At 49.7% G+C, this 15,264-nt stretch overlaps 1 protein-coding gene across 1 annotated transcript; it reads right to left on the minus strand.

Annotated features, from left to right (window-relative positions):
* Nucleotides 1–8,344: 8,344 nt before the first annotated feature.
* On the minus strand, nt 8,345–14,835 carry KRT4 (keratin 4). The gene is made up of 9 exons (XM_006095704.3): nt 14,311–14,835; nt 12,506–12,720; nt 11,547–11,607; nt 11,107–11,202; nt 10,414–10,578; nt 10,037–10,162; nt 9,394–9,614; nt 9,104–9,138; nt 8,345–8,994 (listed from the first exon to the last, which is right to left on the minus strand). Exons 1-9 carry the CDS (start codon nt 14,797–14,799, stop codon nt 8,822–8,824), a joined length of 1,581 nt encoding a protein of 526 aa, XP_006095766.2. The 5' UTR covers nt 14,800–14,835; the 3' UTR covers nt 8,345–8,821.
* Nucleotides 14,836–15,264: the final 429 nt, after the last annotated feature.

Here is a 15,264-nt window from a genome sequence, read left to right on the forward strand (position 1 = left end):
CCACCAAAAAAGAAAACAGGGACCTGGTTTCTTCTCACACAGCAAGGCTCAGTCACAGTCTTGGTTCCTGGACAGTGCTGTGAGGCCAGGAGGAAAGCCCTCTGCATGCTCAGCCAAGTTCAATATCCTCACTGCAGTGATGACCAGAGCGCTGTCCGCAGGCCACTGCATTCCGGAAGCCCCAGGGTTTATCCCTCTCTACTTTGTTAGCTTTTACTAAACAGACATTTACAGGGGCTATCTCCTGCTAGTCTCTTTTCCTCATTCTGCACCAGGGGTTTTATTTAAACTATGTAGAAACTAGGGGACCAGTGCATGAAATTTGTGCATGGGTGGGATCCCTAGGCCTGGCTGGCGATCAGGGCCTATCAGGGCCATCTCGCCCTGTCTGGATCAGGGCCAGGCTGGCCGGGGCCTGCCAGACAGGGGGGAGGGACCAAGGGAGGTTTGCCAGCGGCGGGGGCGGGGGCGGGGGAGGGGGGAGGGCAGGGGCAGAGGGGGTGGGGGGAAGGGACCAGGGGAGGTTGGCTAGCCATGGGAGGTTGGCTGTGGGAGTGCACTGACCACCAGGGGGCAGCTCCTGCATTGAGCATCTGCCCCCTGGTGGTCAGTGTGCATCATAGCGACTGGTCGACCAGTCGTTCTGATCCTTCTGTTCATTCCGTCGAACGATCTCTTAGGCTTTTATATATATTGTCCTGGTTAGGGTGGAGTGGGGTGGAGTGGGGTTGGAAACAGGAGTAATTATGAAATGCTGAGCCCCCACTCAGACACTCTGTAGGACCCCTTCTTTTCTGTAGCTGGGCTCAGGCCCCTCACCCTCCTGCCTTGCACACAGCTCCTGGGAGTCCAGGCCAGTGTCCACCAGCCTGTGACACACAGGGTCAGGGATTCTTTGCTCCTGCTACAAAGGCCGTGAGAACTTTTCCTGGGTAGTACTGGGAAGTAGAATGCTATTTCTTTCTATATTGTGTACTAGTAGCCTGGTGCACAAAATTCATGCACTAGGGTGGCAGGGGAAAGGGGTCCCTCAGTCTGGCCTTCACCCTCTCCAATCTGAGACCCCTCAGGGAATGTCCAACTACCTGTTTGTGCCCACACTTTTAACAGATAACAGCTCCATTGTTGTTCTTTCTTATGCTTAAAACCATTGGAATTAGTAGGTATTCAAAGTGTGTATACATTTTGGGAGGACACCCTGTATATCTCTAGTCAGCGGTGAAATAAACCAACAGCAGATTTGGAACCCCCAGACAGGGAACCTCGCTCACTCCCCACATGTCTCCCCACTTCACTTTCCACCTTTGTGGGCAGGAGGAGAATCAACGTTTTCTCTCATTAATTCGGAAAAGCACATCCTGTCATGCACTGCCCGGCAGGAGTGAGCTAGACACCAAGCAAGCGAGGCTCAGTCAGGGCAGCCTTCGCTCATGGGTGCTGGCACCCAAAGTGCACATTCCTCCTCTACAGTCGCCCCAACTATCCCACTGTTTCACTGAGAGGACGGAATTCCTCTCCGCCTCTGGGTTCTTGATCTTGAACGCTGACCAAAGGCACCTCAGCGAGGGCCGCCCATGCCCACCAGGTGTGTCTATCTGCACTTGCTCCTGCCTCAGCACCTGCATTAACCCCCCAGAGGTGATCTCGTAGCTGCACTGGCCTCCGTGGGAACAGGGCATCACCACTCCGCCCTCTCACTGTCATCTCACAGGTGCCCACCCTCAGCACCCAGAACACCCAGACACTCTCCAAAGGACGTGAGCGCATCAGAGGGGATGTGTGCACATCCTGTGGGGGTGTTAAGCATGCCGGGTTGATGGAAGTGTGGTGGAGAGGCGGGGAGAACTTGTGCACGCCTTGGTTTGCAACTGTTGCAGGCGTGGGAGGGTGACAGTGTGCTGGGGGATGTTCGCACGCCAGGGGAGGGATGTGCACACCAGAGGCCTCTGGCTTTGCAGATCCACAAACCCCCGTGGTGCGGCCAGGAGGATGTCAGTCTGGCCCGCCACGGTGGCTATCCCTGCGATCCTGCACCTTCTGGGCCAGGAGGTGGATCTTGCGCAGCCACTCCTGGGCGCTGATGGCCTGCAGGCACTACTTCAGCTAAGCCTGCAGGCTCCGCTTGATGAGCTCACAGCTGTCACCACCGCCATGTGGGGGGTACAGGCCGCCCTCCGCAGGCCTGCCTCCCCTGTCCAGAGCTCTCTGCGCTGCTCACCTGCCCAGAGTGAATAGGGCTGGGCGGAAGCCAGGCGTCCTGCCCTGCCCAACCCCGGCCGATCCGCCCCTGTGCGAGCTGAAGGGTCACGGATCTGGGTCCCGGGACCGCGGACAGCCTCAAGCACTGCCCCCCCGCCCGGCAGGGTCACAGATCCGTGTCTTGGTCCAGGGACAGCCTCAAGCACTGCCCCCCGCCCGGCAGGGTCACAAATCCGGGTCCCAGGACCACGGAAAGCGTCAAGCACTGCCCCCCACCCGCCAGGTCACTGATCCGGGTCCGGACCACGGACAGCCTCAAGCACTGCCCCCTGCCCGCCAGGTCACGGATCCGGGTCCCAGACCGCGGACAGCCTCAAGCACTGCCCCCTGCTCGGCAGGTCACAGATCCGGGTCCCAGACCGCGGACAGCCTTGCCCGCTGCGCCCGCCTTCAGTATGCAAATTAGCCGCCATCTTGTTGCTTCGGGGTGGGGGTCCCCACTGGGGTGCCTGGCCAGTCTGGGTGAGGGGATGATGGCTGTTTGCAGCTGGTCACACCCCCTTCAGGGTGGGGGTCCCCACTGGGGTGCCTGGCCAGTATGGGTGAGGGGCTGAGGGCCGTTTTCAGGCTGGCAGGCGACTGAAGCTCCCAACCTCTCCTTTTTTTCTTTTTTCTTTTATTCTGGGATTTATTTACCTTCTATGGCTGTCACTGGAGCTGAGAGCCGGCTTTAGCTCTGAGGCTTGGCTGCAGCTCTGAGACCTCGGCTGCTGAAAGCAGGTACTGGGTTTGTTTGGGTTCTATAATTGAAACACTGTTGCGGTCCTGCTGGCTGAAGCCCTGCTGGCTGAACGCAGGTTTCTGGAGTTTGTTTAGCTTCTATACTTGCAACATTGTTTCTTAGAGTGCAAGCTCAGAGGCCGGCAGCGGCAGGCAGGGAACCTTGGCTTCCTCCATCACTGGAGCAAGCAAGCCTCCTGTTCGCTTCAGTGCCTGGCTGCCAGCCGCCATCTTGGTTGGCAGTTAATTTGCATAAGGATATGCTGATTAGCCAATGGGAAGGGTGTCAGGGTTATGGTCAATTTGCATGTTTCTCTTTTATTAGATAGGATATTTTGCTGTGGTCTGCTAATTACTTGTTTTACTGAGAGCAACATCTCAATAGTAAGTTCAATATTATATATTGGATAAATTTTTTAAAATATTTTTATTGATTTCAGAGAGGGAGGGAGAGGAAGAGAGAGACAGAAACATCAATGATGAGAGAAAATCATCGATTGACTGCCATCTGCACACTTCCCATGTGCCCTGATGATTCTGTCAGGAATCAAACTGTGATCTCCTGGTTCATAGGTCAATACTCAACCACTGAGCCATGCCAACCGGGCTTGGATAATTTTTTAAAAGAATGTTTTAAAAAGCTTTTTTATCCTCAGATGTCTGTAGATTTCTTTCCATATGAACTGGGGTTTTTTTGTATAAAGTACATTCTTAAAATTAAAATAAATAAATAAATAAGCCTAGCTGTTGTATGGACGTTTGACCACAGGGGTTGGGGAGAATGTGTGGAGACCATACCACATTCCTTATCTTCTAGGGCAACACTTGTCTTCCAGTTTCAAGCAACTCACTTCCACTTCCTGCTGTAAGAAGAAGGAACAGCAGCCACAGAGCACTGCAGAAAAGATAAACAGGACAATGAAACAAAAGGTGAGGCTTGCCCTGAGGAAGCCTTCATTTATGTAAGATTCCTCTGTGGCCAGGAGCTCACCCCATCATTGTGCTGAATCCTGTCTGTCTGCTGTGCCTCCTCAACCCAGTGGTTGTAGTAGCAGAAAGCTCATCTTGTCCTCATTGCAAGGCTTAATAACAGGGAGTTATTAAATAAGTTACTTGAGACAAAGGGTAAGAGAGGGGGAGGAAAAATTAGGTAATCATTTGACCTGAGGAAGAGAAAGTTAAAAGGAAATATACATTAATTTTACCATGCAATGGTTTGAAAAGCACAGATCTCACTCCCTCCACTGGAGAATCTAAGGGATTCCACTTGGACTTAATGCAGAGGGTGTGGTCATGGTAGGAAATAAGATGACCATGAGATATTGTGTAAGTAATCTAGGGAGATTTAGAAACAGTGATTCACAGCCCCTAGCCCAGTGATGGCGAACCTATGACACACGTGTCAGAGGTGACACACGAACTCATTTTTTTGGTTGATTTTTCTTTGTTAAATGGCATTTAAATATATAAAATAAATATCAAAAATATAAGTCTTTGTTTTACTATGGTTGCAAATATCAAAAAAATTCTATATGTGACACGGCACCAGAGTTAAGTTAGGGTTTTTCAAAATGCTGACACACCGAGCTCAAAAGCTTCGCCATCACTGCCCTAGCCCATGGAAGGTAGGCAACAATTATTGAAGGGATGATGTCATTCTGAGGGAAATGATTCTTCCAGGAGACCACGGAATGGCAATAAATCTCCTAGTCCCTGAGAACATCTCTCATAGTAAACAAGAGAGAAAAAGAAGTAGAGCACCTGCAAGGCTCAGCATTACCGCTCCGTAGAAGGGGAGTGAGGTGTAGGGGCAGTTCCCAGACATGTGTCCAAAGCCCATCAAGGACCTAAAGGCCACATCCTGAAAGCAGGTGACCCAGAGTCCTCTCTTCAACTCTTTCAGAGCTTGTTCTCTCACACATGCCTTGTCCTGAGCTTATTCAGTCTTGGAACATGAAGCCCAAGCCCCAAACGAATTGGACCAAATGGTCCTCCAAGCGTGGCCTAGACCTACCTCTTCAGCCTCCCCTCCCACCACTCCCCCGCTCTTAGTCTTGAGAGATGCTAAATTGCTTTGGGTTCATAGATATACTGCGCTGGGCCATCCTTCCCTGCCTTTACTCTGGTATTCATGCTGTCTAGAGCACCCTTCTCCCCTGCACACCTGCACCTCTCACCTCAACCCCAAGTCTATACCCCTTTCACCTGGCTGACTACTTCTCAGGCTCCAAGATTTATCGGAGGTGTCACCTCTCCAGGGAGCCTTCCTTGAATCCCTAGGAAAAAGTAAATGCTTCTCCCTTGGTCTGCCAGAGCCTCAGTATTTACATCTACTATCACTCTCTTTCCTGAAAGTAGGAAAAATCTGTATTTAATGTCTGCTTCCCCAGTGCTCCCCATACCCATGCACACATATTCACATAGAACTATATCCTCCTCAGGGCGAGGACTCCTGTGTGATGCTTGTCGAGCTGAAGCTTTTGATGGATTTGCAGACAAAGGAGCTCCCAGTCTGATGAAGGAAATGCTGTAGACACCTCACAGGGAAGGGAGAGTGATCAGAATGAGGCCTGAAGAGGCCTGTGGGTGGCAGAACAACAGAGTGAGCCAATAAGGCGGAGCCACTCTGGGAGGCTTCCTAGAAAAAAAAAGGACTTCCTCTTAGAGGAGATTAGAATCCTGTTCTCAATAACATTGAATATAGCCTGGCCAGTGTGGCCCAGTGGTTAAGCATCTACCTATGAACCAGGAGGTCATGGTTCAATTCCCAGGCAGGGCACATGCCCAGATTGTGGGCTCAATCCCCAGTTTGGGGTGTGCAGGAGGTCCAGGCTTGATCCCCACCCAGTGTAGAGTGCGCAGGAGGCAGCTGATCAATGATTCTCTCTCATCATTGATGTTTTTATCTCTCTTTCCCTTTCCCTTCCTCTCTGAAATCAATAAAAATATTTTTTAATTATAGTAATAATAATATTGAATGTAAACTATAATTGAAAAATAAAATAGAATCCTGCTATCTGTCAGATCACTTTTCTCCACCTCTAGCACCCAGGCTTACATGTCCTTAAATGCCACCTGCATGAAGCCCCCTTTGTCCTGGGCTGGCCCACTAGTACCATGCCCTAGAGGTTCACAAAGGGGGAACAGCTCCCTCAGTTATTTCCCCAGGTAGCTAGACCTTGAGCATCCACCCAAGAATAATAATGGACATATTCCAAGGTCTTTGAATCCAAAGCCTGGGTCCCAACAATAAGCTAAACCAAAATCCCACAGTAGGACAGTAGGACAACACTAATAAACTCCTCTTTGCTATAACATTCTGGTTTTACTAGCAGCAAGGGAGGGACAATTTGCTGAAACTGAGAAGGTTAGACCCAGAACAGAGGGTTTTGGTAAAGGCAGAGGGACCTGTGCAAATGTGGTCATTTCTTGGGAGCCAGGAGCCCGAGCCAAACCAAGGGTGAGGTTTCAGCCATGACCAGAAGTCAAGAGCTTGGAGAGCAGGGATCAGGGAAGATGAATCAAATAAACTGAGTTAAAGATTTCCCAACTCACATTATGATGCGATAAGTGATTTAAGTATACTTCAAGGTAAAGCATTGGCGGGTGGGGGTGGGGGGGAGGGGCTCCCGAGGAGCAGGTAATGCAGTTCCCCTGAACACAAAGAACTGGCCAGAATTCAATTTAAGAGGTCTGAGGGAAGGGTGGCACCAATTATCTCAGAAGTGGATTTTCTCCCCAAATAATTCCCTTCAATTAGCCACCCAGTTTCAAACCTATGGCTCATGACCAGGATCCACTGCCTTGGACTGTGGAAATAGAGAAAACATGAATGTTATTTCTTTTTTTTTTTTTTGTAAAATAGGAATCTTCTTGTATAAATAAATAAAAAACACTCACATAGCCACATACCTACAAATATAAAACCTAGCGACCTAGCAATGGCACTAGGGGTGGTTTCTCTCAGTCTTCGCTTGCTCAGAGGACATGACTAATTCATTAACCTGCCCAACAACTACCACCACCACCACCCCTGACCTCTCGATGTGGTCCATCACAACCTGCAACTTCCTGGTGGGTGAACTTGAGAAGTTTCTCCCTTTGTTCCAACCCCTGACTCCTCTCCTTGTAGGCACCCCAGAAACTCAGAAAAGAACCAGTTCAGCATTTTCCCAGGGGAGGGGTGCAGTGGTGGGAAGAAGTCAAAAACTTCCTGTTCTGACACTTGGGGTGAGCCCCTGAGACAATGAGGAGATTAGGGCAGGGTTTTTGAAGAACCAAGGAGTCCTGCCCAGGGAGTGGCTGCTCCTGGCAAAAGGCTTCAGCCCGGGAGCCCAGATTAACCCTTTGCTGCTCCACCCCTGCTGCCCTGAGCCTACCTCCAGGTCTGTGTGAAGTCCCCTTGGGCAAGGACGGGCCCTGAGCAAACTGTGTGCCTTCTATGTGCACACAATCAGGGCCCCGTGGGCACTACGCTGGAGGGATTGGAGTCTGAGTGAATGTCCCTGGAGTCAAAGGTGTGAGGCACCAATTGGGTGACCAAGGGAATGAGTGTCAGACTGCACATGGGGAGCTATGCAATCTTTCTCTAGTGAAGGGAAGATTATGCTGCTCCAGGTATCCTGGAATTGGTCCAATATAGAAACAGGGTGTCCACAAAAGCTATGCCCAAACCTCCACCTCTGAGTGCCCTCACCCCCATTCTGCCTTTTACCAACAGGAATCTCCAGGGCTTACCCATCAGACAGATTCACCCTCTACTGCTCGCCCCCTGACCCCACTCTTGCATCATCACACAGTCACCTGAGGAGCTGGAGAAGGGGGCACAGCACCAAAGCTCTGTGAAGAGGACAAGCTTTCACTCCTCCATCCAACAACTATGACCATGTTGATTCTTAGAACAAGTTTCTGAAAGCCTTGCTGGTCTGGTGGGATTTAGGCCCACACATGGAATTTCGTAACTAGGGAGGCCTTGCTAGATAGACTGAGTATAAACACCCAATTATTCCATAGACTCCTGACTGCCTTTCTTCATGCCATTCCTACACCCAACACCTCCCAGATTTGGACCCCTTCCCTCCAGGTTCACTACAGGCTCAGCACTGAGATGGCCCAGCCCTGATTCCCTACAATGGTTTATCTTTGTATAATTGTTGATTGTTTTGAGTCTGTGCCTCTATTCTGAATGCAGCCTTCAGGCTCCATACACTTCTCCCTCAATAATCTGAGTATTTTAAAAGGAGAAACCTGAAAAATTAACTGATGACCTTGATCTACACAGACAGACCCCTCAAGCCCCAGCTTCCTTCACTTTCACCTGAATTCGGAAGACTTCTTCCTATTGAACAAGAACTATTGCTCAGAGTGAATGACAAAAGCATTTTATTGAAAATTCACCCATAGCTGGATAGAAGGAAGGAGAAGAGCTGGATGGGACACTGAGTGGTTCTTGTCCTGACCTTGCAGGGCCAGTTGCTGCCAAGTGATGGAGGAGTTGGTCCTGATGTAGAGAGATATCTGGGATCTGGTAGGAGATGGCACTGGGCTGGGAGGGCACATATACGATCCAAATTATTCTGAAGATGAAGCGTGTGATTGTGTTCTCCTCTGTCCATGTCGGGTGAAGAGTCGGCTGACAACCTTCCCATTCCAGATAAGTCACCAAGCCCACATTAAGAAGAAACTACCAAACTCCAAAAGGGCAGAGTCCATACCCTGGCACTGAGGTGACACTGGTAAGATGAGTCCCAGAAAGGTAGCGTGAAGGTGGAGGTGAAGGGAGCACAGAGACACCAAGACTGGGCCCAGCTGGGCTCAGGGGGCTGCAGGGACCTCATCTCCTCTATCGGTGGGATCTCTTGGTCAGGGTGGTGGAAGAGATGATCTTGCTGCTGGAAGCACCAAACCCATAGCCGCTTCCAGAGCCAGAGCCAAAGCCACCGCCCAGGCCAAACCCAGAGCAGCTTCCTAATCCTCCACCAATGCCTCCTGCGCTGGCAGCACCACCAACCACGGCTGTGGGAGAGAAGCAAAGGACACGGTTATTCCAACAATGCGGGCAACCAAGAGTTGCAGCTCAAACCAGGGTGAACAAATGGGCACGGCAGGAAACAAAGGTACTTACAGATGCTCACAGCATTCTGGCATTCTCCAGACATTCTGTGGGAGAGAGAAAGAGCAATGAGCCACAGCAGAGCCCAGAGCCAGACTTCATTCAATAAGCAGGTGTAGAGCATCTTTCCCATTGTTAAGAAAAATTTAAGGCCTGACTCTGAACCTATTATCTAATATTGTGCTTGTTCATAATGCACCAGAGCAGCATTGAAGCAGGTGGCCCCACAGAAGTGCCCCGGACCTGCCATGGCCCCAGACCTCTCCATTCCTCATGTTCCCGCCCTGCGTTCCCCTCCTCACCGGCACTCCTCGCCCTCCAGCAGCTTGCGGTAGGTGGCAATCTCAATGTCCAGGGCCAGCTTCACACTCATGAGCTCCTGGTACTCCCGCAGCATCCGGGTCAGCTCCTCCTTGGCCTTCTTCAGTGCAGCCTCCAGCTCTGCGCGCTTGCTGTAGGCATCTTTCAGGGCCAGGTCCCCACGCTGCTCAGCATCAGCCACGGAGGCCTGCAGAGTCTGACACTGTAGACAAGGGCATGAGACAGACAATCGTCAGTGTCCTGCTGTCAAGACCTCTACATCTGTCCCCTCTCCTGTTTTCTGGACTTAACATGTCAGGGTTTGTCTGTCCTTCTCCCCACCTTCCCTGATGCACCTTCTTATGCATTTCATCCACTCCAGCCAGGGCCCACCAATGCCCCCACCAGACTGGTTAAAGAGCAAAAACCAATGAAAAAGAGCCAAGAAATCTCATTTCCTGGGCTGGCATGTCATGTTAACTAGGAGACTGCTGAGAAGATCTGGGTATGGCTTATGTAAAGAGCTACAAATCCTCTGCAGACAAGCTCAGGATCTTCTGGCCTGATGCCTTATCTGCTCATCTCCTGTAGAGACATCTGTTAGGCCCCGGCCCTGTACTGCAGCTGGAAGGAGGTGACACTTACCTGCTTCTTGACGTTCTCAATCTCAGACCGCAGCCTCTGGATCATCCTGTTGAGCTCTGCAATCTCACTCTTGGTGTTCTTCAGGTTGTCACCATATTGGTCAACTGAGGTCTGGAGCTGCTGGAACTAAGACCCAAGAGACCCAGGGAACCAGGGGTCAGAGGTGTCTGAGTAGGGTCTATTCTCAGGTCATCCCAGCAAGAATTGCCACAGGTGGAAGGAATAAAACAAAATGTCACATAATCTCAAATCAGACCTCAAAGAATCAGTTCATCTCTGACTTCTCTTGGACTCGAGCTGATAATCGCCTGCTCACAGACATCAAAAGCAAAGCCCCAGAAGCCACTCCCAACTCCTGAGAAATCTTCAGGACCCACCTTGCTCTGGTACAGGGCCTCAGCCTCGGCCTTGCTCTTCTGAGCGATCTCCTCATATTGGGCCTTGACTTCAGCGATGATGCTGTCCAGGTCCAGGCAGCGGTTGTTGTCCATGGACAGGACCACAGAAGTGTCACTGACGTGGCTCTGCATCTGGGACAGCTCCTACAGGGAAAATGTCTCACATCAGGCCACCTGGAGAGCCTTCCCTTATCTGAGACCAGAAATCTGCTGTCGTCACAGAAATGGCCATGCCACAGGCTCAGATGGAAGCAGAGTCAGCATTCCCAATGTGGTGGGGCAAATTTCTCTATATAAATCAAGTGGTTGTGACATTTCAAGACAGGAAAGCAATGTTTGGAGTCCTTACTGCTCCCCAGGGACTATCAGCCAATCCATGTCAGTGGGCAGCAAGTTCATTGGATGAAAGAAAATGGAATAGATTCATTTCACTAGAGAAATGCTAAATGGCAATAAATTCTATCCCATGCAATCTTTAGATCTAATCACCTCTTCTAAGACATCTGGTTTTAAGAACCTCTCACATTACCTCTTTCTATCCATGACCTTGCTGAGAACCCACCTCCCTGAAGTAAAGAGTTAGAGTCCTTTCAAAGAACTGTGAACTCCAACCAGCAGCCTCATAGATAGAGGATTCCCTTCCCTGAATAGAGGGGGCGATGGAGTCCTCACCGCAGCATAGAGGACCCTCAGGAAGTTGATCTCATCATTAAGGGCATCCACCTTGGCCTCCAACTCCACCTTGTTCATGTAGGCAGCATCCACATCCTACAGAGGACGAGTGGGGAGAAGAGATGCGCTACAGTAATTATAACAGGGGGCAGCAGATGTTAAGTGACACAGAAAGGCTTCTCAGCACCAGGTGAGGTAGTGAGGAACGAAGCCATTTGACATATTCTGTCTCTAAAGCCATCTGCAGACATGGATGTTAGTTATTTAAACAGGGTTTTTTCCCAGCCTTAATTCCTTAGGACCTGGTTCAGTTAGATCTGGATAGAATCAAATGTGGTGGAGATGAGGCAGAGACGGACCAACCCCATGATTCCAGCCAAAGACCACTCCCGAGGGAAGGGTGTGCTCACTGCACTTTCCCAGCCTCCTTTATCCCCTACCTTCTTGAGCACCACAAAGTCATTCTCAGCAGCTGTGCGTTTGTTGATCTCCTCTTCATACCTGGAGTGGAGATGGAAAGGAAAAGACAGGAACCCCACAGTGAGCTAGTTTTTCTCAACAACCTGCTACTCCTTTCAAACATCTATTTGGAACTATCCAGCTAATTGGCTACATTTCCCCATTTCATACAAATATTCATTCAACCTACATTTATTGACTAATGACCAGGCATGAGGTACCAGTCTAGAACCAGTTTTATTCAGAGAAGTGAAAACCAAACTTTAAAAAGACTGTTTTCAAGAAATAAGATATGAGGGGGAAAAACAGCAATGATCTGCTTGATTTTATTTCCATAGAAGTTCTCTTTGTTTCATGTGAGAGTGAACTGAGAGAGTGTGTTGGTATCTTCTCAGCTGCACCCATAATGAGTCAGCATAATAATAAGAGCTACTATGGATTGAATGTTCATTATATGTCCATTGCTACCTGCTTTCTTTTCCTCATTTAATTTTATTTATTCTCAACATATAAGGTAGGACTATTATCCCCATTTAAATATGAGGAAACTGAGGTTCAGAGAGGTTAAGAAGCTTACTCAAGGTCACACAGCAAGTGAAAGAATCAGTATTTAATCCAAATCCATCTGTCTCTACAACCTATATTCTTCTGATCATGGTATTGTATTTTTCATCTGTTTGAACTAATCTTGTTTGTATATGGCAAGCCCAGCTCTCTGAATGTATCATTCATCTTATATTTGGGAATTTAGGATTACTAGACCTTACCCCATTAAAATGTAACCGTGGCGATACAGGGGAGTAGACTAGAGGACCTTCCTGACACCTTTGGGAAATCTTCAGAGCCTGGGATTCTAAATGACCGGAAAGGAGCCCAGGAAGCCTGGGACATGGCCGGGCAGACTTGTGAGATGGCATCCCCTCTTTCTTCCCCCACGTACTTGGTCTTGAAGTCCTCCACGCTGTCCTGCATGGTCTTCAGCTCAGACTGCAAGCGTCCTTTGTCATTGACCAAGGAATCCAGCTGCTTCCTGAGGGCACTGAGGTAGGCCTCAAAGAAGGGCTCCAGGTTCTTGGTGGATGTGGTGGTCGTCTGCTGCTGGAGGAGGTTCCACTTGGTCTCCAGGACCTTATTCTGTTGCTCTAGGAATCGCACCTGTGTTTCAAAAAGGTACAGAATGAGGGCCTGAAGCTTCGACAGGAGAGTTGGCCACAGCCAACACCAACCCCTTCAATCCAAGTCAAACAGGGGGCCCAAGAGCCATTCAAGTAGGGCCATCATGTTGCAACTCCAGGAACCATCACTGGGTCAACATGGTGATCCCCACTTGTGAGCTCCTGGCAACAAATGGGCCCAGTGGGTTGTGAAGAACAGAGCACAGACAGAGCAGCAGGGCCTGACCATGTAGCAAGAACAACTTCCTGTATAGGGATCCAGGGGCCCTGGGATGAATTGCTAAGAACACTGAACCTCTATGAAATAATAAAATAAAACAAAATTAGGGGATACACCTATAGTCTGAGTGCTTGCATTCAAAGTGATTCAGACCCATACCAAAAGGAATAAATTCACTGCAGATTTTTTAAAAACGCTTACTCATAAATGCACTTGGTATGTCCCTGTGAATGTATGTACAGCTGAGGATACTTAACTAAGATCAAGGCCCTAGACATATTCTGAGTCTCAGCTAGATTCAATTCTGCAAGGGGACTTTCCAGAACTTTCCCTTTTTCTATGAAAAGATCTAGACAAATAAATCAAGGTAGCAGCTTAGCATGACTTTTCCACTTTATGTGCTTCAGAATTGAAATAAAAGCAGAGAGGGGCAACTGATCACAATTTGAACCAAAAAGGTGAGATGAAACAAGCACCAAACCTTTGGTCTTGCTATTATATCTGTATGCCCTAGAGTTGCAAAAAAGCCTCTTTAAGCTACTATTGGTTTATTCAAACTAGCAAGGAGAGCAAACAATCCCACACAATCTACTCCAAGATTGTTCATTCTTGCCTCATACCGCTAAGCGGACTAAGACTTTGAAGCATGGAGACCCAGGGCATCCTTGACTGAGTGTGCTACACTTACCCATTCAGTTATTAGTCATTGGATGCCTCAGCAATCTGAGGCTAATCTGCTTGCTATCGTCCATCATACTTGACTGTAATTGAGTTTGAGGACTTGAATCTCTAACCTTGTATGCAAAAGGAAGTTGGACTACAAAAAGAACAGGAGAGACCCATCCTCTCATCTCTTTAAACAGACCCAGATAAGCAATTTTTCCCAGAGTCAGGAGGGGACCTAGATTCTGCCATTGAAGTCAGCCTCTTTTTTATTTGAGAAACCAGCCCAGTTTTCTTCTGTTACAACAGACATGCCGACAGTTAAATTATTGTATGAACTACAATTGTTAGTTAATTATTAAATTATTAACTGTGTTATTTTAAAACCAAAATCTGAGAAAAAGGAGGGAAACAATGAACCCACTTTATCGCTGGAGCGATTGGACCCAGAAAAGTTGAATGATTTCCCAAGTATCACACAGCACATCTAGAAAACTCCAAATGCGGAGCTACTGTGACAGCCCACCTGCCATGAAACAAGAGACTCAGAACACTGACTCCCCTCCAACAGCTGGAAAATGGAGGCCCAAGTAGTTCAGTGGTTTTCCATGGCAGGCTCAGGCCTGAGATGCTGGGACTCTAGGAACCCTGGCTTCTGCCACCTTATCTGGCCAAGGGGATGCTCACCTTGTCAATGAAGGAGGCAAACTTGTTGTTGAGGGTCTTGATCTGCTCTCGCTCCTCAGTCCGGACCTTCTGGATCTCGGGGTCGATCTCCACATGGAGTGGGGTCAGCAGGCTCTGATTGATGGTGACCTCCTGAATCCCCCCAGCAGGGCAGACGGGGAAGCCAGGACCACCCCGTCCACCAAACGAGCCCCCGAATCCACCACCAAAGCTGCCAGCGCCGAAACCAGCACCAAAGCCACCAGCCCCAAAACCTCCCCCAGCCCCAAAGCTGCCACTTTGCCGGCATCCGGCCATGCTCATGGAGATGCTCTTGTTTCCCCCAAGGTTGTAGAGGCTCCTGCTGCCAAAGCCCCCAGAGGAGCAACGGCCTGCACCCCCAGACATGGAGGCTGAGCTGAAAGCAACCCTCTTGCCCCCACCGACGACGGCCGAGCCACAGCTAAAGCCCTGGGACCCGCCTCGGACACACTGCTGTCTGGAGATCATGGCTGGAGAGAGGAGAGTGAGCTCCGAGCTGTCAGAGAGAAGCAAGAGGGGTCAGGCTGGTGAATGCCGCAGCGCTAGCCTGGGTCTCTTATATGTGCTGGAGCAGCAGGGCTTGGTTGCAGGGGCATAAAGGAAAAATCTGAAACATTTCTGGGCTTGGCCTTTGGCACCGGCCCATCCTTCTCACACTTGCTGAGCATGTCACTAAACACACCTACAGAAGTCATTCGGAGGGCACAGGTAACTGGATCCCAACACACTCCCCTCCAGGAGAACCTGAATGGGTGCCCCAGGGCCTCCTGCATCAGAGGCCCTGCCTGGCCCCACCTTCCAGGTCCCCCACCCACTTCCCTTCCATCTCACCAGCCTTGGGGTGGCCTCCCTGCTCCAGACAAGACAACCCATCGCCTGTTTTCTCACTCCACAGAATTTGGAACCTGAGGGCCTGGGTTCAAATGCACAACC

Source organism: Myotis lucifugus, unplaced genomic scaffold, assembly GCF_000147115.1.
Source record: "Myotis lucifugus unplaced genomic scaffold, Myoluc2.0 scaffold_160, whole genome shotgun sequence".
Lineage (NCBI taxonomy): Eukaryota > Metazoa > Chordata > Mammalia > Chiroptera > Vespertilionidae > Myotis > Myotis lucifugus.